The sequence below is a fragment of the Solea solea genome, chromosome 1 (genome assembly GCF_958295425.1).
Source record: "Solea solea chromosome 1, fSolSol10.1, whole genome shotgun sequence".
Taxonomy (NCBI): domain Eukaryota; kingdom Metazoa; phylum Chordata; class Actinopteri; order Pleuronectiformes; family Soleidae; genus Solea; species Solea solea.
Window position 1 is genome coordinate 41101510 of NC_081134.1, and position 25349 is coordinate 41126858.

Consider the following 25349-nt stretch of genomic DNA (forward strand, 5'->3'; position numbering starts at 1 on the left):
CTGTTTCAGTCTGCATACGTGCGCAGGAGCGAGATTAGCAGTTAGTTATATTATTCGGGGGGCTGCTTGTCTACACGGGTTCAAACACTGCACAGGATTTTCTCGATAAAGCGTTGATACCGTACACCCTGCAAAGACATTCCTTGTGCTACAGAGAAAGAAGTTGCAAAGAGAGAGAAAAGCACCTGAAATAACAGCTAGTTCCAGACTGTCAATCCCCTGCACACTGCAGCTCCGAATCACAACTCAGTGCAAGGGTCAATCAATTCTGATGTAATGCTGGTAGGAGAGGTGGGTGGAGATGGCAGTGCTGGTCACCCCTTGGTCTCCAGTGCTTCCCAGGGCTCTTTCCTGTTCTGAAGGAAGGAGAATGTGTGTGTGCATGCAGTGTTACTGCGAGCATGTTTGAAAGAGAGGCCCCTGGCTACCGCGACCGAGTGCACATGTTAGGGTTTTGTGTGGCCAGACTTGCCCTAGGTCACTTCTGATCTCGCAGACACACACACACACAATCAACGTGTTGCTTCCTTTATGGAAATCAGAGCTGTCAGCTCCCTGACAGGCTAACATTGCAATATGACTGGTTAATCTACAGTGATATGGGCGTCAGTCAGAGCTGACTGCGGTCCCATTGGTGGTCCGGGTCAAACAAATGTCTTTCCCACCCTTATGTATCGTTTGAGGGGTTCGGATGGAGAAAAAAAAAAACCTGACAGCAACTCTGTGTGTGTGTGTGTTAGAGACAGAGCGAGGCCAGAGGTGACACTTCCCTCACACTCCTCTTTTTTTTCCAACTGTAATCACTCTGACATAAACATCTGAAAAAGAAGGCAAAAGTCAATAAACAACTCCCCGACATTTCAGACGTCGATTTGCACACGCAGATGCATATTAGCTAATGCACTATAGTACAAACATTCGCTAATATACTGTGCCTTGTGCAAATAAATATGAACCTTTGTGAAAATATCACAGACGGCTCTAATAATGTCACTGATGAGATACAATGTTTATTTACACAAGCGCCGTGTGATCCATGTCACATCTTCTATTATTGTAACCACAACAACAAAAGAAAAACTAACCCAAACCACGATCTTTTGTTCCCTTCATCAGATTAACATCAACATAACATCAATGTGTTTATTGTTGTCACCAGTAGTACAGAGGTCCAGTCCCGCTGCAGAGGTCCCGCTGCTGGTAGCTACACTCACACAGGTCAAATTGTTGTTACCATGACAACAAATATCTGGTACGCCTGCGTTTGTTACGCCCTTAAGAGGTCACATCAAGAGGTACGGGGACAAGTGACCTATATGAGGTCATTTAGGTTGCAGGACTTTTTAACATAAGTGTTAAAACAAACCCATACTTCAGTGTTTTCCCAGGCCTCAGCAGAATGACTTTAATTGGGGAAAGAAAGTACAGGGACATGGCGATACAGCAGAAGTGTAATAACATTTAGAATATGTTTAAGATCTCGCTGCCTTAAAGGAAAACAAGAACAGGGAGACACATGGTTTGTGAAGGAAAGAGAGTGCCAGTGCATTCTGGCAACATCGTGAGGAATCAGCACGTTTAAGTTAAGAGGCTCATTACATTTTGTATTTATTGGTAGAACAGAAACAGAGAGATGGATTCAAGAGCTGCAGATACCGTGTTTTCTATGTGACATTGGATTTCTGTTTATGTCTCGGCACAGATAAACTTTTTTTTCCCCACCTTTCTTTTTTTTTTTATCCATAACTCATTTAATTGCTCTCTACATACATATATGAATATAACACGTGGCCTCTCCCGCTCATAATTACTGGCTCTTTTCCACCAGTTAATTTTGCCTTATCTCACTTTCTCTGCGTGTAATTTTCTCCATCTTTCTCTTTCCACCCTTCCCTCATTCTCCCTGTGTCTCTATCTCTCTGGTGACAATGTCCTGCAGTAATGAGGCAAGGTCAGAGAAGTGAAATCCATTTAAATACTGATGCAACTCTCTGGAGGCCCATACTCTGCAGCCTGTGCAGCACTCTTCCCTGTACGCCTCACCCAAATTGATGAATGGATAGATTTCCCCTTGAACACTTATTATTTGTCCTGCACTCGACATTCAACTGTTGCAGGTTTACTTGCACAATATTTTCTGTTTTTCTCAGTGCCCAGAGAAAGAAAAAAAAGCTTTATGGAGAAGAAAACAACCTGTTCTTTATTGTTAAGGAGTAGTTGAAGTAACAGTTTGTGTAATGAGTGCTTGGGAAGTCCCTGTGTGTTCGCTGATCCCAGGTGCATCTGCATTTGAATTGTTTCCACCCTAGTTTATGGTGCACCAAGGGACCTGCCATTTCCATGTTTTAATCCCCTCTTGTGCTAAGTCAGGCGCTCCATAAAAACACCACATGTTGCACGGCAGTGAAACAGCTACCTCATGTATTCATTTAAACTATTCCAAGGTGTGTGAGAAGGCCAGAAAACATTTTGCAAGAGGGATTTGTTTGGCCAGAGCTTTGCTGGACGACTGACGGCTCTTTGGCCGACAGCTCAAACGATGAATAGAGAAAAAAATAATTGTATTGGAGAAATTTCATTCATAACCACGTGTTTGGATATGAGAATGGACTATTTCATCATCGTCTCTGACTATTGTATCATGATAATGTGCTTGTCTTGTTCTTGGCCATATGGTAATAGGCAGAGTAATGAGTCATCAGCTTTCTGCCGATTGAAATTGTTCACAATTTACTACAGGGATAAATCAATATCACTTTCATATCAGTGCAGTAAAGTATAAAATTACAGTCAGCAGCTGATTAGCTCAGCTAGAAAAAAAAACAGGAAACAACTAGCTGTTGTCCAAAGCTAGAAAACAATCATACGACTTATTTAATATCAAAAGCAAAAGCTAAATAAAAATGCACAATTTTTACACATTATCCTAGAATATCATCATCCTGCATTAATAACCTTTGGTTTTGGTTGACTCCACATTGTGGGCTACTCCTGTACCAGTGCTGACCCTAATGTCTGTTCATCTATCGCTTGATTTGTGGCTAAATGTTATGCAGCCATCAATGTATTTAAATCAGGCTGAGATTCAGTGCAACAATTGCATCTCACGCACGCTGAGCTGATCAACAACAGAGCACTCGTGGCCTTTTCCCCGTGCCTTCCTGTACACGAGAACCTTCCTTGCGTTGTAAAAATGAGCAGCCAACTATTAGTCAAGCAGGGATTCCTAATTAAGTGGAACATATTTTTTTTCGCTGCCTCTGATTATGCTTCTCCTCCACTCCCTGTCAGCAAATAATTCTGATCATTTGGCCATGCATTGTTATACGAGTTTAATGACATGCTGATGGACTTTGGTTGCGCAGCTGAGTCACAATTCCATAATTCTCTTTTAACTGCACTCCAAATACCTGCCACTCTACTCCCATATCATCAGTAAAACTCATTTATGTGTCTTCTTGCTTTGCCAGGGTCTCTGTAAACAATGGTGAGGTAATTTTTCCTGGAACAATTATGACGGTGAGGAGGGAGAGCACAACAGAAATAGAAATAATAGAAATAAAACTTATAAAATTCTGAATGTCTTCAAGGCATAACATAAGGCTCTTGCCCACTTGTTTCTTTGCACTTACACACACACATTCAGGGTGCTTTGGAAAATCAGACCAGTACACTGACCGGCGATTATCATTTATTACATCTTGCAGAAGCAGGTTTTTGTGCTTTCCACTTGTGTGAAATTTCCCTACATATTTGCCCCAAGTGTTTAAAACCCTGCTTACATGCCAGTCACTTTGTAACAGCAACAAAAAGGCAGTTAAAGTTAAATGTATGAATACACAAACAGAAACCTGCAGACCGTGTCTGTAAAAGAATGCACACAGACTGGTAATCAGAGCACAGTGTGCAAAACTGAGACGCGCAAATATTCACAACGACAATACGAGACAGTGCACATGGTAAAATGTTGAATGTGGTAATTGTGAGCAGCTCTGTAAAGGTCAGTCGCTCTGTGTGTGTGAGTTTATGAAGAAGTTTATGTATTGGAGTCTTGCAATGCATCTAACAGCTTTCTAGAGGCATCATCAAATGTGTATCACTGGATAACCTGTTACTGCCTCGACTATACACGCACCTGTTGTGATATATATAGTGTAAATGTCATTATAGCAGTGGTATGGTTTGTATTCCCTACATCAAAACTCCAATGTAAAGTGTAATATGTGATTAAAGCTGCAGTATGTAACTGCTGCGAGTATTGCTACCACCCCATGCCTCATGCAGCTCTTTCTGAAAGGACAACTCTATAGGCCCGTACTCCAACCATATTCTCTTACTCGAGTTTGCCGTCATCTTACTTTACTAGCGTAGCCTTTATGCTTCGGCCTTCCCTTCATCAGTCGTGATGTAAAATGCACAGAAACAAAACCAAAACACTGCTTCACTGAGAAACAGAAAGCGGGGCATGTGAAGCTGATAGGCTTAATCAAAATTATTCTTTCTTGAATGAAATGGTTCATGATTTAACCCTTCTGTGACCGTTCCTGTCGTCGCTGACAGGATTCGGCGTGCGTATTTCTCATTACCGTAACTCCTAGACTGTTTGTGATAACTAGAAAAATAACTGACGATCTGTCCAAGGTGTGACCCGGCATTCGTGCTATGTCAGCTGAAATTGGCACAGCACCCTGCGCGACCCTCACATGGATGATAAAGCGGTAAAAGATGGATGGATGGATGGATTCTTGAAAGCAGAGAAATAGAGTTTTGCGCCCATATACTTGTCATTATGGTAGCCCTCAGGACTTCTGCAGAACGACAGTCCAATCACAGACACCAGCGCGTCACACGTTTGCGGCGTCAGCTTCTCAGCACCGTCATCCCTAAACGGTTGAATAACTGCCAGATATCGAAAATGAAAGTTATCGTGGGAAAAATATTTTTTTGACAATACTACAGCCACAAAATCATTATCTTGATGGTCATAAGAGGGTTAAAAGTTACATACTACAGCTTTCAGTAATGACATAAACCGTGAAGTGTGTGCACATTTTGTTATTACAAAGTTTATAGCATATATGACTTAATAACACATAAAGAATACGGTGAATGTTTGTTCTGTGTGTTGCAGGAGTTGATTGACAAATTTCAATCAGCATTCTCCAAAATGACATGCGAACAAAGAATCTTCAGTCTCTCGACACCTAAGACAATCAAACATGCATAATCACCACAACCCTCTTTGCATCTGGGCCACTGAGGAAACACTCATGTTATCTGTCAATCTTTTTAAGTCTATTTTCAGCCTGTATTTGTTTTCTTTCTCTATTTCCCCAACAGCAAGCCGTTCTCCCACTATGTGGGACATGATATGTGGTTTTGGCACATTTATAAACAATGCCGGTGGCTCTCAAAATAAGAAAGTGACAGAAAATAATCCTCCAAATAAAGGGATAAATCCAATACTTTAAGTGGCCTTAATCTGGAGGGTTTAAGCCATTAGGACTATGCAGAGGGATTCAGAGAGTTACCTTCACTCTCATCGGCCCTAGAGCCTTCTCACAGTAAATCTGCTTTTTAAAATGTAACATTCCACGTTTCTTCTCCTCTCCCCCTGCTTCTCATTACCCATGCCATCGTAAAGGTTTAATACAGATCAGGGGTTGCTCTTCATTGGTGTGTTTTTTTTAAGAGCGCAGCTATTTGTTGTCATGGTTCACAACATATCGGGACACAGTGTGGGAAACGCGGTCCAGAAGATGGTTCGTACAACTGATTTACAGGCCTTGGCGCAGTCTGCTTAGGTTTAAAGTGGATGATGAGTCCTTTTGCAATGTGCTTTGATGACAAGAGAATAAGCAAAACAACAAATCAGAATTAAGATGTTGAGGAAACAGCTTCTGGCCTCGATTCCACACAAAAAATCCACTGCAGTTCAAATGTAGTATTATGTGTCAATGCACGCGTGTTGACATTATGAGTTTAATCTCTCGGTCGCCATGCCACATGCAATCAGCTGTGCAGGAGACAAACTGTGATATTGGAATGAAACATCCTCCTTTCCTGGAAGATAAAGAAGCCCACGACTCCACCCGCAGCCTTTCCCTCCTTTCCCTGTACTGTACTTTTGTAATCGCAGGAGCCATAATGGAATCAATTCAGTGGTGATAACAGATTTCACATCATGTTACTTTTTGGAAGAGGACACCGCGTGAAGATATCTAAAAAATATTCCTCTTTCATGCATCATCAATATCTTCATTATATGAGAGAGAGGGGCATCACGTTGGATTTGCCGTTTTCTTTTAATGCCACTTGACAGGAGAGCATCTTGTCTATGTCTGTGACACACTGCTTTTTTGTCTACTCGGAAATTCCACTTTTGCAGACAAGCGGAAAGCAGTTTTATACCCCACAATGAAACACGTCGCGATAAAGCTCGGGAACAGAAGGGAAGTGCCTTTGTCACAATCATGACAGATGCGGGAACACATTTAGGTTTTACATCGGGCCGATGCAACACTGGAACAATGCACTTAACACACTATCGCAGTAAAATTAGCTTTCGCTTTTCCGCAGTAATCTGAGAAAAACAACACATTTCTTGACAGTCTTGAGCCATGTATGAACCATCTGAAAAAGAGGCTATCACTGATGCAATGGAAATAATAAGTTGGAAAAGGTAGCATACAGACTGCAAGATAAAGAGACGGAATGACAGAATATAGTGGAACTGTGGGAAAGTTCCAAATGTCATTATAAGGAATAAGAACAGGAAACTCTCTTCTTTTTTCCTGTCAATCCTATTGAAAATTCTATGGGCATGATATCTAGTTAAAAGTATAAAACTGACATTATATGGGGTGCTAATTAACTGTATTTCTTGTGTTTAATACATATTGTAAGTCAAATAAAAAAGTAGAATAAGCAGCATTCCCCCATTTAATAAGGAAGCATTGTGCCAGCGTATAGTTTGTTTTCACACCACATACTGCTTGCTAATAGAGTAACAGATTATTAATAGTATAGCATTCAACTTTTCCAGTGTCCTCAGCTGAGCTTATGTGAAATGAGAAATAAATGGATGCAATGTAATTCTCCTGACCTCCCTTTTGCGAGCATCACCTCGTATGAACAGTATATCTCACTGAACTCATACAGAAAATATATAATACACTTTATATGCAGTGGTAAACATTTCTCGTCAGTCTTTAGTCCTGTATAAACCATCTCATAAAGAGTAGATCACTGAGGCAACGGAAATAATAAGTTGGAAAAGGTATAGCAGCCAGACCTCAAGATAAAGAGACAGTATCTCACTGACCTCAAACGTAAAATATACAGAATGGATATAAAATATGTATTAAAATCTCAATCACAAGACTGACTTAACTGACTTTAATGAAAGATATCTCACAGTCTTAGCTTACAGTGAGACCTGAACTATGTGCATCCAATAAGAGAGATTACAAATAATTTAACACTTCACAGAGAGAGCAATTATTACTATCTGTATAGTTTTTTTTTGTGTTTTTTAAATGCAACTGTGGGTACTGTTTGTATTTCAGCAGCAATACAAGCACGGCAGAAAAAACAACAACAAAAAAAAAACAATGCTGCATTTTGATGTAAGTCTCGCCTAATTATTTGGACAGAGGAGGAGAAAGCAATACAACTGATTCTGTTTTTCTTTCCTCTCGCTTGTTTTCTGTCTTTAGGCAGTGTATCATTTTCCCTAGATACACACTACAAAGTGAATTATAACTTTGTTCTGGGACACAGTGGTAAGACACTGGGATGTCCACAGGCAATGGCCTTAAGTCACTGTCTGTGATACTAACCAAATCTCTACTGTATACACCTATTTTACAGCCGTGGTCTAATTATTGTCAGCCAGAGGATAGGGGTCATCGGTGTCAGCTTGCGTTAATGTGTGCAAAATATCATGCACATATAGGTCTGTGCACATTGTAACACTATATGTACATTTTAATTTGCTTCACACACTGTGTTACAGTTATGCAGTAATGTATGCAAAAGGTTTTTGGATATGAAAATTCATTTTCTTAAACTCTCCTCTCCTCTCCTCTCTCCTTTCCTCCACTTTTCCATCTGTACCCTCTGTATGAAAGAGAATAGTTGAGCAGACCTGACAAAGGGCGGCACAGAGGAGGCAGAGGTGCTAAGGGAAGCCGAATACTGCTGGAAGGGATTCCTATCTGTGTGTGCTGTGTGTGTGTGTGCCAGTTTGAATACTTCACTCTCCCACCTTTAATGTGAATGTGATTCATTCATCAATTTAAATACTATGTGTAATACAAAGACCTGAACGTTAAATCCTTAAATCTTGTCATTAGATCTAGCGTGGCGTCTCACGGTTATGCCTGCGAGGGTGTATTTAATGTAAATACAATGTAGGTGTTTGTATATCAATTTAATGTCGTTTTATAACTGAAAATTTGTAGATTTAAATGAAACTGTAAAAAAAAAATTTAACTAAAAAAACACTATCATTTATGTTGTGTCCTTTAACAGATCAGCACTGACAGGACCTGGTACCCGTGCCCCGTGTCTGTCCGATCGAGCCCGCTTGGCCCTCCACATGCTGTCGTTCGACCTTGGCCTGCCGTTGCTGGGGCAACAGCCGCGTACTAGCTGGCGTGGCTGTGTTCGAAAGCTCAGCCTCATTATGCTGCTGATGGCTTTGATGTGGTTTGTGAGGCTCTACCTGCATTACTGCAGCCAGTGGCTCTACCTCCAGGCCATAGCAGTTCCTGTCAACAAGTGAGTTTGCTTCCTTTGATATCGCCCTACACACACACCACACACACACATATATGTACGTATGGGTGGCGTGGAGCATATGGATACACATGCACAAACACAGAGCGGACTGTCTTGTACATAGGCCCCATTAGAGCTGACATAAATCCCTTTACATGCAGGACAGACACATACGTAGATTGTTGAAGCATATCGGCAAATTACATTTACACACACACACTCACACACACACACACACACACACGCACCTCAGCAGACCTACATGCAAGCTCAGAAACACATAAATGCCAACTACGGAGGAGGTGAAATGGGACGTGGAGGGGACTGGGGCAAGGAGAGGAAAAGGGGGTCCAGCACACACACACACACACCCACACTCACTAGATACGCCCAAATCATCGGTTTGGAATCCCCCCGTTAACATTTTTACAAGACTCTCCTGATATTAACAAACCATTGTTTGGAGGAGTTTGTTGATTTCACCACACGGCATTAAGCCCCAAAAGGCTACATTATTTGGAAGGAATTTATTGTTATTATTTGGTACACAGCATTGATAATGAATGGCAATAAAGTACTACAGAACTGCTAAATCACATTGCAGCATAGCATATGGTGCTGATTTAATTCATCACTATAAAAACGAGCTGGCTGCAAACATGCATGCAGGCAGGTTTTTATTACAATAACATGTGGGGTGCAAACATCACACATTAAATCACGGAAAGTGATAGAGGAAGGCAGATATAGAACAAAACGGCCAAATTGAAAGAACAAAAGGGGATGGACTGAGGGGGTGGATGGGAGGTGGAGGAAAAAAAAATGAAAATGCGAAAACAGAGGGGGTCAATGTGGATGACATGTTCCACATGTCCAAATCTGCTGCTCTCCCTCCGAGCATTTCTCTCTCTCTCCACACAATGGCCAGATATGGTGGTGGAGAGAGACCAAGTGACATTAAGAGTGGCTGATGTGATGGCATTATTTTACTCTCTCGCCACCTCAGTCTCTTAATATTCCTACGGTGCATCAGCAGACACCACTTCTGACCCCATATTGCTGCAGTAACCTTAAAAGTCATTTTTATTTCTTTTTTCTTTTTCTCTGAAACAAGTAAAAGCAGTAATTCCACAGTCTAAAGCATCGTACCAGTGCAGTGTTCAAAATTATTGCCTTATTGTGACTCCACCAAACTGCACTTCAGGGTGCAGGCCATTTTGTTCAGAGACTATCAATATTCTGCATTACTGAAATGTAATAAACCAAAACTACAGTAGAAGCATGCATGCCACAAATCACAAATGCACATAAAACTAAAGTGAATTACTATAGCGTTGGTTATGGTCATTTATCAGCAACTTCATTATCAGGTTACAAGTGTGGTTGGAGAGGTTACAGTGGAATGTGTCGTGTTCTCAGCTGCAACAAATACTCTCAGGTTATTCATCAGCGAGTGAATTATGAGAAACATCACTTTAACTATACTGATTCTTCACACCAAAAAAATGTCAGAAATGTAATATATACATATATGGAATTATGCAGCCACTGAAGTGAATTTAAGCCTGTATTTAAGCTCCACCCACAACTATTTCAACTAAAATCAGTGATAATTTAACAAATCTGCCCTGAAGGTGTGCCCCTGGTGCACACACTGGGCCTCATACAGTCAATCTGGCTCAGCCAAATCTTATAGCTTGTGTTTCTCTCCAAGGGATCTTCTTTTTTTCCTTTTAATTGAACTGTAAGACATATTAAAATAAATAGGCAACTGCAACAATATAAAAAAAAAAAAATCAACTAATCCCTGTAATTCTGCACAATCTAACGTTTTTTTTCCCAGTCACTGCAACTTTTCAGCAAACTGCTGATTAAAGCATGTGTCTTGTTTTTAGTTAGGCAGTGCTCCTCTTCGGATATCCAAACTCAGTGGATTTTCTTTTTCTCCTGGCTGTAAGGATTCCCCAGTGGAGCTGATGTGAAATAAGGCAAACACAGCATGAAGTTGGTCGTATATTCCTGCTCAGGTGTTTTCTAACCAATCAGAGCGGACCATGTTCACACATAGACGCTAAAGAGGAGATTAACACATGCAAATTGCTTCACATTCTTACATGTGGAACATTTAACAGATTTGCCTGAGATAAAAAAGCAATGGACCTTTACTGTCAGATTAATGGACAGAATCTGAGATGCTCGACTGTTGGAGCAAATCAGATGGAAATTAATGAGCAAAAACTGGACCTTTCCTCTCCCACCACTGGCTTTACCTCCTCTTGACTGATGGCAAGATTAAGAAATTCATGAGGCTTGCTGTGAATGGGGAGCCTCACATACAACAGGGGGCCTGAAAAAGCTCCGCCACTGAACAGCATAGGTGTTAATACAGTTACTTGTGGGTTAGGGTTAGAGTTGTCTGTCTGTCAGACGGATTTTGCGACTTTCTTTTTACGTTTCCCTTTAATTAATATGTATACAAATTATAAATTAGCTTCTAATACATATTAAATGAAACCAATGTCATAAATAAGGAAGCACAAACTGGTAAAACAACCAATTATAATGTTTATCGTCATTCAACTAATTAAATGTGATTGAATCAACCATTAACGATATAACATAGTGTGAGAATTGCTGGATATAGCTGCCCTTGAGCTGCAAAGCATCACAAACACAAATATGCGTCACTCGCGTTGACACATGCACACAATTCACACAGTCTGCCCACATGCACATCTCTCGCCTGCATTCCCTCCCTTGCCAGGTTCCAATTCCACGCACACACAGTGGAGCTTGTGTACCAGAGTTCCTTGCTCCACATCTGGGAGGAGCTGGCGATGCTGGTGGTGGGTCCCCTGACCTTGAACGCATTAACGTTCCTGCTGGTTCTGATCAGATGGGGCTGTCAACAGATATTTGGCTCACTCCCTTCCTTCACGTCAAAGTTTATCATGGCTCAGGGAGTGTGGACAGTCCTCGACCCTCTGGCAGTCTTTGCAGTGGACGCCGTCCTTGGGGTAAGTCACTTAAAAATAGCTTGGACACTTGTGCACTTTAAATAGGAGTTCACTTTATCTTGGCAAAGTGACTTTAAACTACAAAAAAGGGGTGGGAGGAGAAAATATGTGAGGATAGATGGGTGTCTTTTTTAGATTGTGTCAATGTGGAGGACTGAAGTGATTCTGCATGTTCACAGTTCTCATTCAATAAAATCTCATTTAAATGGCTTGAATTTGTAGTAATTACTAAGAAATCAAGCAAAATCTGGTTTGTTAGTCTTTGTTATTCATTTCTTTTAAGTAAGAAGTGATGGGACCACCAGCTAAACCACCATTTAAAACTAAAACGTTGCAGCATGACGTGTTTATCTTCACTATTGTCAACTTCCTTTCTTTCAAATCAGATTAGATTCCATACGTTGTCATCGTTCTGTCTTCTCAGCATCTCATCTACAGCCCTGACACACCAGTGGGTGATGCAGCCAAGCTTTACTGGCACCTCTATCGAACTGACCAATCAGGTGCAGCGGGAGTAGTCCTCACTCTATTCCTTTATGCGGTGGTTTCTTTGCTCTCCATCACCATCCTCAGCATTTACCTGCTCAGGTGAGACACACAGAAAGATGGCGACTCACGTATAAACAGACACTCCGTTGTCTCAAATAGGAAACAGAGTGTACACATGAGGAACAGTATAGTACGTATGTGCTTATCCATCCCTTCCTCCACCAGCATACTATATAACTGCAATGAGGCCAAGGTCACAGACAGTCTCTCCTTTTGAATAGCAAATTTCAGTAAGAATAGTTTTCATTGAGTTTCTCACAGATACAGAGACAGTCTTCTGGTGTCAAAGGTTACAGCGATGCTTGTGGGTTATTACAAAAGGTTAACAGTGATTCTGTTTCACATATATGTTATCAGTAAATTATACACCAACGGCCAAGTTCCATTCCATCCATAGTCAAATAGCAGCCCCACACAAAGGAGTACTATCAACTGGCGAAGATCCTTGACAGAGGTGATTGGTCAAACGTGACGCGCACTACTAAACAAATTACCTTGTGCTAATATAAAATTATAATGTTATTGAGTATAAATGAACCAAATGTCTCACTAAGTCACATAAACATATAAATATGAGGATAAAGCATGTCTAATAAGATATAATACAATATTTCTAATATTTGCAGCTTAGCAGGATAACATTTAAAGTCACACACCAAAAAGAGTATTACTTTCAGGAAGTGATTTCCTACTGTACTTTTAATCTAGGAGAAACCCTTCAAGGAACTGGAAGATATTACTCTGGTGTCCCTACAACTCTCTTGCTAATATAAAACACATTACTTGTAATTGTGATAAGCTGGTTAAGGAAACCAAAGTGCCTTCGATGCACACAAGTAATGGGACAGAGGAAAGAACATAAGATAGACGTTTTATTTACTCAAAGAATTAATGTCACTTTACTTGTCTAGATCAAGTTTATGTCAGTGCATGTTAATATTTACCAGTTTTTTCACATTGAACAATATCAAAGTCATGTCTTGAAAGACTTGATTTAAGATTAAGGGTTAAATACTAAGAATGATATGGGGTTTAAGTATTTTAACAATACAACTCAAGGTAGTAAAGGTCAAGTACTACAACAGGTAAACAGATGGGCAGTCTTTTCCAGAAAGGGTGGTAAAAATCATCAAGTTCCTTTTACAGTGGACAGGGTCTTACTTTATCTGTATGTTGACTGCATATAGCACAAATATTGAAGCAGCTACACATATCCAACACTTTGTTGAGCTACTAAGAAGTGAAAGGTTTGACTGTTAAAGTAACCAATTGGCATCTGTCAAGCATCTGTGCAGGTTGTATATCTTAAAGCCGTAGTGTGTAACTTTTACATATAAACAAATGTCCATTATATTCAAACCACTGACAAATGAGTTTGCACAATTAAGCCTATAAGCTCCACACTAGACTTTATGTGTGTTTTTCTGTCAATATAGTCTTGTTTTGTTTCCATGTCTGTGGTGACACAGAGTGACATCACGACAGATGGAGGGAAGGCAGAGGCTATGCTAGTAAAGCGAGACTGCAGTGAACCGTATGGCGCTTTTCCACTACACAGTTCTAGCATGACTCAGCTCGGCTCTACTCGGTTTGATATCAGGCACGTCGTTCTCCATTACTATAGAGGAGCTCCTCAACATCATAGCACGGCTGCACGAAACTGCCATGGCATCGTTTTATACGTGACACAAACACAAATTACTGACGAGCAAAGCAGCTACTTTCAGTGTACTGAATCATTACAATCAGTTAATTAAAAAGATTTGTTCACCGAATCGTTCAGTACTTCCTGTCACTGAACTAAAATATGACAGAAGTACAGTGCTGATCAGAGGTCGGCAGTGTGTTGACGTCACATTTTATTATTGCTTGGAACATTGCCAGAGTACTAAAAGGTACAAGAAAATAGCACAAGATAACAGATAATGGAAAAGCAAACAACAAATAAGTAGAGTTGAGCTGAGAAGTGCTAGAACTGTATTGTGGAAAATGAATGAATGCATCTACGTTCCCATTAAAAGTTTGGGTTTTACATGTGATTATTTTCTTTCTTTATAATGTCATATTACTTTTTAACCTCTGACACTGTGTCTGACCTTCATTGTGGCACAGCTCAAGCTGCAAAGGTGATGAATTAATATATGTTTTTTTGTTTTTTTAATCGACGCGGCCTGTAGGGACAGTCCGTCAGTGAGGATCAATCTGGCTCTCACTAGCCAACCGTTGTCAGACGCCCGTTCAGAAATACCTCCCTCCATCCCCACAGCCTTGTGCCCGTTCCACAACATCCACCATCTCTTTTCTCTCATCCATCCACAGAAAAGCATAAAACAACAGAAGATAAAAACAAATGCTAATCCACTTTCATGATTTTTAGTGGCATGGAATTACTTTTGCAGCTATGCATGAACCACACACACACACAATGTAGAGTTATTAGACGAGTAGAAACACACACATGCACCGCACTGTTTTTTTCTTTTGCAACACGGCATACTCTGCAACTGCTCTGAAAATTGAAAGCGTTTCTAATTCAAAAGTTATATGTGTTCGGATATAGCGTGAACATCTAACCCCCTTACATTATCCGATTAGGCTGAATGTTTTGCATGGTTGGTGTCACTACAGGTTTCATACATACTGAAATGGACTGCATATACGTGGTGCTCTATCTTAATATGCTGTGTGTTCCACTCGTGTCTTGCAGATTAAGGTCAGCCATGCTGAAGCATTTTACTTGTGAGGTCTGTATTGTGATTTTACACAGACAGCTAATTTTTTAGTAGATTTCTTTACTGAGCCTTTAGAACAAAACAGAATATTCCAGCCTCATTTAAAATGCATTGCGCAAACTGTTGAGTCAAACATTGACTTTTTTCTGCATTTTATTGAACACAGGAAAATGGCACTGCATTGCAACAGGAGGATAGACTTTAACAACACTGTTCTGTTGATTCCACATTTGCAGCCAAAAGGTTCCCCATTTACTAGTGTGTTAATTTCTGTCCAAATGGAAATGCAACCAGATATATTTGTAGTTTTGAAACAAAAGAAAAAAACAGTACAAAAAAACATGCACCTGTTTGATTTCCATGGTATTTATACAGCACCTATACCTGGTATATCATCAAAAGAAATGTTAAACTTTATACAATATAGGAGCTATACAAATATCAGTTTTTGTACCGTGGAAGTAAAAAGTAAAAAGTGTGGGCAATAAATGACTGCACAATGTAACTCAGCATTTATCAAAGGTGTGTTCTTTCACCCTAATATGAGACAAAATTCCATTAATGGCTCAAAATGTAAGAAAAGCCTTATTGAATTAATCAGTTGGAGATTGGCGGCAGATGAGAGGGCGCCATCTAATTTCAGTAAGCGGGACGCTTATCGGGCTCCAGCTAAATGGACAATATTAAAACAGCAGCTCGTAATAATGACTTCTGCCACTCAACCGCCACTCGGGTTTGTATTGAATGTAGGCCACGAGGCTGAAGCAAGGATGATAATTTTATGGGTTACATTTTCCTATTGGCTGCAAGGAAGGGTCTCCGACACAGAGCGTGACCTATTTCTAAAAAAAATGCCTTAGGCTATATGTATAGATAGAATGGACTGTTATCCTTTTTTAATTACATTTTAGGAAGTCTTTATTCATTGGCTGCAAAATACATATCCGTGTGCTGCGTTTTACACCTCTGTCCATAATGTGACTTAATAAACACCACTGTTAACGGGGCAGTTCAAACCCAAACGATTAAAAGGTTGAAGAAAATAAACTTTGCATATACAGCAGCATGCTGTTCAGAGTTAATTTACAAATACCAATGAATGAAATGATATGTAGTGTATAAGCACATTTTCTTTTGCAATATGGATTTAATGTGGGTTTCCCACTCAAACACGCACACCACCATGATCATATTGTCATAAATATTCCGTTCAAATGCATTCTGTGAGTTTAAACATGTTGCTATGGTGACCCCTATACTTAAAAGAAATTATTTGGGCCTCATCATGAAGGTCATAGCTCACATTTACACCAAAGAAATGAGCCCGCTTTTAAGCACAGAGATGCAAAGATGGTGAATTTCTTCAATAGAAATGCAGCATAAATGAATGAGAAGCACAATTCAAATGTAGGATGAAAATGAATGCGTGCTATTCCTGTGTCTGAGGTCAGGATTCTACAAACATTCCCCTCCCAGGAGCAATGGGAATGATGCTGAGTTCAAAGCTCTGTACCAGCTTCTTCTGTAAATCGCTGTCTCCTTGATGTTGGTTTTATTTGAGAGTTGATTACCCTCTGACAGGCTAGAATCTCTATGGAAGGGCACAAGGTCTGCTGGATTTGATGGCCAGCCAAGGAATTTGTTTACAGACATGTTGATTTTTTTTAAGAGGTTGGCTGCATGCACCCTTGTGTGGCAAAAGAAAAATAACACTTTGGTGATGTGCACTCATCTGGTGGTGTGAATCGATATGCTTTCTGCTGTGCTGAACCTTTACTTGTGACTCAGTTTGGTCTCTCTAGACACATCTACATCCTGCCTGTCCATTGCATCTGCCATCTTTGAAGCTCAACATTAACGGGAAAAGAACATCCCAGGATCAGACTCCCACACATTAACAACTGTAAAACCACACGGATGCACCAGTATAGACAGACATGTCTACTCTCAGCTTGTGTTTGCAAAATGCTTCCCCCTCACAGGCCAATTTGTTTGATTCTTTTTTCTCTTTCATTGTCTTTGAATTCTCGTATTAGATTTTTATAGTGTTGCCTGTTCCACAAGAGCCAACCAACAGTAAAAAAAGAGGCTCTTTGGCACAAAGGTAGCCATGGACACATTCGTTTCCAGCTAGCATCTTTGACACGAGGCAACACTGCAAGTTTGTCTTTGCTTTGGCATTTAACCCCTCACAATCTTTACATGGCAGAGACAGTCAATCAATATACAACACTCCTGCTTCCACTTAACTCTTCTCACTTTGTTCTTCACCCTGTGCCTTCAAGATTCCACAATGATGGCTGCATGCTGGACGTCTTTCAGCGGCTGACGGCCAAAGAAGGGATGTACTTCCTGCCTCAAGATCTGGAGCTGTCCAATCAGGAACTGAGCTACATTGTCAAGAAGGCAGAACAGTGGAGAGGCTTCAATGGGGAGAGGCGCAAGGTAAGCATCTCACTGGGCTCACCGGCCTTTCCTGTCTCTCTAGACACAGCTCCTCATCTTGGAGTCTTTCATTTTCAGTGAAAGCAAGGATCAATTTAGCAGAAATGCATGTCGCCGTGAAATTACTATCGCTTGGGAGAGGTTGCCAAATGTTTGACAGCCCAGTGTAGGTCAGTTGTGATGTCAAATATTTGCTTAGTGAATTAAAAAGGGATATAGAATGCAGCTATCAACCGTTTCATTTTGATTTGTTAGTGGCACAGATCACTCGGTGTTCATTAACTTCTTTAACTTCATTAACTTTTGTTTTTGTGTAGCCAAAGAGCGCTCTGTACTTCTGCTGAAAGATGGACTTGAATGCCAGGAACTGATGCACCATGTTGTTTTAGGGGTGTGTGAAGACCAGCACAGACACAAGCTTTCGAAAGTTAAAAACATTTGCAAGATTTCCAAATAAATAGAATCTTCTAATTCTAATTCAAGCAGATGAGTCTTAACACTGAAGTCCACTCTTCACAATGTAACTGAAATCGATCCAAACAAGATTAGATGTCCACAGCAATGATCAACAATGTTTCAACCAATATTTTCATAGTGTTAACAAATGAATAGGCTACAATATGTGTCCTGTTCCTGACTAAATCAGAGAGTCATTCTCTGGTATTTACAAGGTCCGTGAGTCAATTCTGGCTCCTAAAGACAGCAAGACATCACATCTTCAGTGTGGAAATTATGTGTGTGTGTGTGTGTGTGTGTGTGAACAAGCGACAGTGACGCACAGTCTATGCCCATTGATTGATTGATTGATAGACATAAACAGTGGTATGTGTCGTTCATGTTTCATTCACAAAACTGAAAATAGTGATCACAGTGCAAACGTGTGCACAAGTTAGTTTTGCTTCAGGGTTGATCTGCTCTACTATTAGCTTTTCATACGATGCATCATTATTTCTATTGCTAGAATACCAACTGTTATTTAAACTGAACATACATTACATCATTGGCAACTATTTGGGAGGTCAGATCAAACAGTTCAGAGAAAAAACTAAATTGTGCAGAAAATTAGAAAAAAAATAGACAATAATATAAAAAAAAATCAAATGAAAAAAGGTTGAAGAATCGAATTGTGATCTTAAAATCTAGGATTTGGAGAATCCTCAATAAAAGCCCCTATTAAAAACACATACATTAGATTTTGTGAATTCAGTCCTCATTTGAACTCAGTGCCTATAAGTCCAGCCTTCATCCAACATCAAATTCTACCCATAACCTTAAAATAAACTTTCAAGTCTCAAACATTGTTTTCAAGTTGTCTCACAAAGTTAGAGCCAGTCAAATATCCTCAATTAATTAATTAACAGTGTTAGGCTTCTTTTTTTCCAAGGGACTTTTTTATTTTATTTGTGTTTTAAGCTTTAATCAACTACAACCCTGGCTAGTGACTTAACTTGTATGTAATAGGCAGGAGATGGACCTGTTTATTGGAAGAAAATTGAATCTCATGAAGTTTGTAGACTCCGAAAGAAACTATACCAAAGTTTGTGATTAAGAAAATGCTCGATTTAAGTGTTAATGGCCTGTTGCTGTGGTGACACCGCTCATGCATTACTGCATAACTGCCTCCACAGCAACGACTGCAGCACAAACCACGATGTCCCTATTTGGTATCGTTAAACTGATAAAATGTGAACAGATTTATTATTGTACTCCAGCATGATGAAAGTTTATTGCATTCTTGCGATTTCCACATTATTCAAAATGGGCCATTTGTCATCACAATAAGATAGCTCTTGCAATTAATGAATAATTATTGTAACAATTTCTCCTGTAAAAAGGGTCACTTTCCAAACTCAGCAAAGACATACCCTGATTAGACTAATTTGCCTACATGCAAATTTTTGTCATTTTTCCCTCATTAACTATTTATCAAAGACAGGAAAAAAATATATATTCATGAAGGAAAGCAAAGCAGCAGCCTGACAGAGCTGAAACTAATATTTTGCAACTCTAATGATTTTTTGCATCCTTAATTAGATAGAATAAGGTTGATATGATTAGGTCAGGATGTAGTGTTTTTCATTAAAAATACATTTCAGAAACTGTATTCCAAATGTGCCCTTGCAATTAAATAATGAATCTGACGCTTTCCTTATTATGGACCCAATTAATATCAGAGGCAAGGGCGTGATTTTAATAACAGTGGGCCACTAGGCCTTCATTAGCAGAGTAAGAGAAAGGAGGAATGGTATGATGTAGAAAACAAGACACTCACAGGAACAGCAGTGGTGTGATACTGAGCCAATTTTAGAAAGTTATTGAACAGTAGAATACAGAATACCACTTTCAACAAATCAGATCTGGGGTAAACAGGAAGTGCAAACCTCTTGTGTGTGTTTTAACCTAATTTGATACCAGTTGTATGTCAGGTGCTTGAGAGGGCAACTGAAAATGGAAAATCATTTGGAGAATTTCACGCGGAAGGTTAATCTAGTGCTTAAGGTGGACTATAACATGCAGTAGTCGTTTTAAAACCTATTCTGTAAGACTGTATAGAAGTGTTTGTCCGTGTTCATCGCCATCATCACCTCCACTGTTTACTATTCAAAGAAGACAAGCTAATGGAGCAACCCGACTGTTCATTATATTTACACAGTAACACGGAACAGATTTTAATAATATGACAACATAGCAAAACAGGTTATAACATGCAACATTAATGGAGGAAATATATTTTCAGTGGCGCATCAGAGATTTCCCTAATGTGTATATTACTGAGTTTTACTTCAGCGAAAGTTAAAGCAATTGAAACACAATTAGAGATGATCAATTACTTTATCACTAGCTTTCTGGATGTGTTGTTGCACCAAGCAGAATCCCTTTAATGCTGCATCTCCCTCCAGCACTAAAACAATAAAATAAAAAAAAAGAATCCACATTCAATAACTAACCTGCAAATGGCCTATTATTATCAAACTTGTAATTTTCACAAGGTGGTCATTAAACATAATCTAATTTTTACTTTCTCACCAATTAACTTTATATTAGAGATTCCTCAATGCCATGTGATTATTTGAGTTGCTTCAAGGTTTAAATGTTGCACTCAGGTTAAGATTGGAGCAGTGCAGTGTTCTTGCTCGGCAAAGCAAAGCGGATGTGCCATTCAAAGACGTACCCGTGTCCTCTTTAATTTAATTTTAATTTTAATTTCAGGAAGGAAGGAAAACAACCATGTTTCCATCCAAAACCATTAGCTGCAAGTGTTGTTGGTGATCAGGTGAAAAGCTGAGAGAAGGGGACGAGTTTATCCAGCAGTTGTAGCTGCATTACCTCACTGTTTCTGTTTCCCACACCTTTCTATTCTTTCTTTTACCATCACATAACCTGTTCAAAGATTACACAGGATATATTTTTTTAAATTTACTGAACAAAATCCTGCTTAATGGTCAAGATTGCTTCATGAGATTGCCGCTTATCCAATACAGTAATAACATGCAGAGAGATATTGACAATGAAAGTTAGTGTGAAGACAGTCCTTTCAAGAAACAGTAGTTTCTGTGACAGAACTTTAACAAACCAAGGTTTAGAGAGACAGCAGACAACATACTGGTGTGTTTCCACCCAGTGGAAAGTTCCAGTACGGTACATATTTTTTTGTGTTTACATTAGGAATAATACCAAAATAACAGGCCCCACAGTTCCATTTGTCAGTACTATTCCTTACCAGAGTAATGGTACAGTACGGGTGGAGCTAGACCCACGACAGTCAGCTGATTGGGTGACAGAAAAGTGTCACTCCCTTGTGACCAGTGTTTCTTAAATTGTTGTCTATCAGACACAATCTAGCAATCTATCTACCAGTAAGAACACCTTTCCTGAGTAGTGTCATGATCACCCCTGCTCGAAAAAAAACACGATGCAGATGAAAAAGTCTACCCAGTGCCAAGAGTAGAACAAAGTGAAAGCAAGGCTTGTATAGGGGATATAATATCATCATCATCCATTTCTATAGCTGTTACAATGTGCCATCAGCCAAAAAACTACGTCAGTGTTACTCGACTGTGTTTTTAGTAGTTACTATGACAACAAAGGTCCAGTTCACCTGTTGCTGGTGTGCACTCATGGCTTAAATCAAAGGACAAGCAAAATGTGTAGTTGTTAAACTTGAGGCTAACTGATTGTTTGTGTCACGGTTTCACAGGTTTCACTTAAAGGCGACAAAACCAGTGCAAAATCCCAGTGAAGAGCAACAAAGATTTTAATGAGCAACTGAAAATGACTTAAGAGTTTGAGGCCAAATTCACTGAAATAAAACAAATAACAAAAATCTTCATGTTATTCCCGCATATAGTGCCATGGTGCTCTGAGCCAGTGCTAGCATGCTCCACCTCATACTAGGGGTTCAGTAATGAGCCCCATTAATTATGTAAAGGCAGTGATGCAGATAGACCTAATTAATTGTCTCCTGTCACCCTCTTGATTACTGTACCTGGAAGGGAGGTGTTAATTTCTGTAATACTTAAGCAGGTATGCAAACTGTTTTGTCAGAGCCACCACTATGACAATGACAGAGTGCCAGCTTACCCTCTGAAAATGCCGTTAATTCACCAAAAGGAAACTTTCCCACTGGTGGTGGTGACATTGTGATAATTGAAAGAGAGAGGGAGCGATTAAAAGATGTGGTGAAGGAAGGAGAGAGGAGAGAGGAGAGAGGGGGTTGGTATGGTGGCCCTGGAGATGTTTTCGCAACCTGAACATTTGCGTACCTACGTGCTGTTTGTCTCCATATGTCTGGGTAATGGGTTACCAGCGGGTAAGTTTGGGAACACCCAAGGTGCTTTGCAACAGCAGCGTGGTTGGTGGGGAGTAAACCTGTTGAGAGTCAAATAGCACAGATTGGAGTGTTGATGATAAGTCTGCGCGTCTGGCTGTTAATCATATAAAATGTGTTCTAATTTTAAACTGCAAGAGTGGCATAATGGTATTTACCTGACCAGACAGGGATATCATAGTCATTTTTCTCCTACTTACTACCCAAGGACATAATAAAGCATACTTTTAATTTCATTACAATAGTTAATTTTAAACTGTTCTTTACTTTTCTTTTAGACAAACATATTTGGGTGAAGAACAGAAAAGTTTTGGTTGTCAAGGGGAGGCTTCTTTTTCACCAAACTCCTGAAAGTGATGTTTCTATGTCATTTATGAAAAACATACATTTTGTATTACACAGAGACATGTGGTTATCTACCATAGTAAGCAAGTCACAAATATAGTTAACGTGTATACAATGTTGTCCGATAGTATCCAAAATAAAGAATATCACCAGGTATTGACTACAGAGTCATTGCACTTAATTCATTCAAACAATAATAGGTCAAACCTAGTGAATGCCTTTGATGAAAAGTTGCAAAACCCATCTTGAAAAATGGGACAGGGTTGACACCAAGGTTTATGCTAGCCAGTATATGCCGGATTTTTCATTTTGTCTTGTCGAGAGTTTTCCGTGTCATCATGTGGTCATGTGACAGATTCATTTGTAGCTCGGACACACTGGCTCTGCGTGGGTGTGGAGGATTGAATTTCCAAACTACTTGTGAACCGGTCATAAGGGATTTTGTGGAAATCTACCCTGACTGGGGCAAAGCTGGGGAAGATCGCCACCATAGCTCCCGTGCTCTCGCTCCAAAAAGGAATCAAAACAGTCCAAAGAAGCCGTCATTTATTGAGAAGTTGACGCAAGAAATATGCGCGTAAAGTAGTCATTTAAAGTCTCCTATTCCTTTAAAGTAATTTAAAGGAGTCAGACTCTGCATAACATATTTCTGGTTAATTCAGCAGGGTATTCATTGTTTATTTCTCATTTAGTTTAAAATAATTAGATTTCTGCCTGCTCAGTTTACAGTTCGTTTTACAGAATGTTTGTTTCCCAGAATTCAATGAAAACTTGTTAAATCTTAGATTGTGTGCAGGTTTTTTTATCTGTGTGTGTGTATGCATGTGCATGTGTCTATTTAAGAATACTGTATGTCCGGCCGGAATTTTGAAATATTAACGGCCATATGAGCCAATACAACATTATAACAATATACAATACAATATAACATTAACAAACAGCATACATCTAGTTTATGCAACAGTCTTGCTGTGCAAATAATACAGTAAAGTGATTCTCAGGCCACGTGAGACACATGTCTAAAGTTGAGTAAAGAAAGATGGAGCTATGAGAGGAAGGTGGACAGAGGGAGCAGCGGGCCATGGCAGAATACACAGGAACCGCTGTCACGTAACAATAGAGCCCTCAGCTCCTGAACAGGAACCCAAAACAGCAACACAGGAACAGCAGAAGAGGAGCTGAGTGCTTCAGTGGCACAGGAGGGGTCATCTAGAATCTGTATGTGTGTGTGTGAGGTCACCGGAGTCTTCCCAACCCCCCCAGTCACCTCTACCAAAGTGGTCAGTGTGCGTGCATGCGTAGACGTGCATTCATGTGCCGAGCTGAATGTGGATGAATGCAAGGCTGTTAACCTACATACAGAGTTTATTCACACAGTATGTCCATGTGCACATGTGTATGTCCTCATGCACATTGGTGGGTACATGCATTCAAACCTTTGCTGCGCGCCTCCCTGTGCATGTCACATTAGAGTGGCTTCTTCAATTACAGCAAATGGTTTTGTTTTTAGTGGACATTGCTGAGGGCCCCAGTGGCCTGAGGCAATAACAAGCTGGCAGGCAAGGACAGAAGTGACGTAAGAGCAAACCCAGCGTCCACAGCCTGAGCATTAGGCAGCTCAATATGAGATATGACTGCAAAGGCTACGTGCCCGAAAAAAGGACATGGACTTTGCTGGTCAGTCATGTGTGAAAGTGGTGCATTGTGGTTAAAAAAGGAAAGCAAGGAAAAAACAGACATGCAATCCTTTCTGATTATATATGAATATACCACTATAATTTTTCTAGGGATACAACAAACCACTTTCAGGCTTCAGTGCTTTGGTGACAATCAGCAGTGGACATTTAATGGACGAGAGTAACTTGTAAACATGCCATCAAGTCACGTGTCTGTCCCAGTGTCAGTGTTGGTAACACTGGATAAGAACTGTATCCCATCAAACAAGTACTATTGTGTAGACAAAAAACATTTATATATATATATTAAGCTACTGATTTACCATGGCATCAGTTACCATGAGGTCAACCGTAACCATTTACTTTCAGTGTTATCACTTAACCTCTTGGACAATCATCAAAATCATGCATAAACATTTAGATAAGCTTATCCGTTTCCTTAAAGTGCGTCTAATGGATGCTTTGGGATCTGTTCTGGACTCTGGTTTGAATAACCTATAGAAAACAGGCTGTTTTCTATTCTGACTCGAGCCCCCTTTCTCAGCATTGTTCTCCATGATATATGTGTTTGTTCTTTGACCTCTGTTTAGCACCTGCTGATGCAAAAATGTTCCTATCCTGCCCCAAACATAGCTTCCTCAAGATACCTGGGCATGTACAGGCATGGACACAGACAGCATTATCACCACGGTCTGCAGCTCATTTGAAAGGTTGACTTACAGGAGGACAGATCATTAGTATCCCTGAATGTTAATTTAATGTCAAGTTACACTTAACTATCCTTCTATAAAGTAAATGAATTACTTTGTGGAAATGGTAGTGGAGCTCTCACGTCTATCATGAATCCGATTGTCCATTCTATCTATTGCAGGCGTTTTATTTATTTAAAAATAATTTGATCCTTCTGTTTCTATAAGCACATGACACTTTCATCTCCTCTACTTTTAAATTTCACGGTGATTCGCTTTCACAA

General features: G+C 39.9%; 1 protein-coding gene across 1 annotated transcript in view; it reads left to right on the top strand.

The window, feature by feature from the left end:
* The window catches only part of ofcc1 (orofacial cleft 1 candidate 1), a 66842-nt gene that overhangs the window by 23005 nt on the left and 18488 nt on the right, over positions 1-25349 (top strand). Inside the window, exons 12-15 of the mRNA XM_058625742.1 lie at positions 8536-8784; positions 11549-11801; positions 12226-12389; positions 17368-17527. Coding sequence (XP_058481725.1) covers positions 8536-8784; positions 11549-11801; positions 12226-12389; positions 17368-17527 — 826 coding nt within the window. The remainder of the gene's footprint in view (positions 1-8535; positions 8785-11548; positions 11802-12225; positions 12390-17367; positions 17528-25349) is intronic.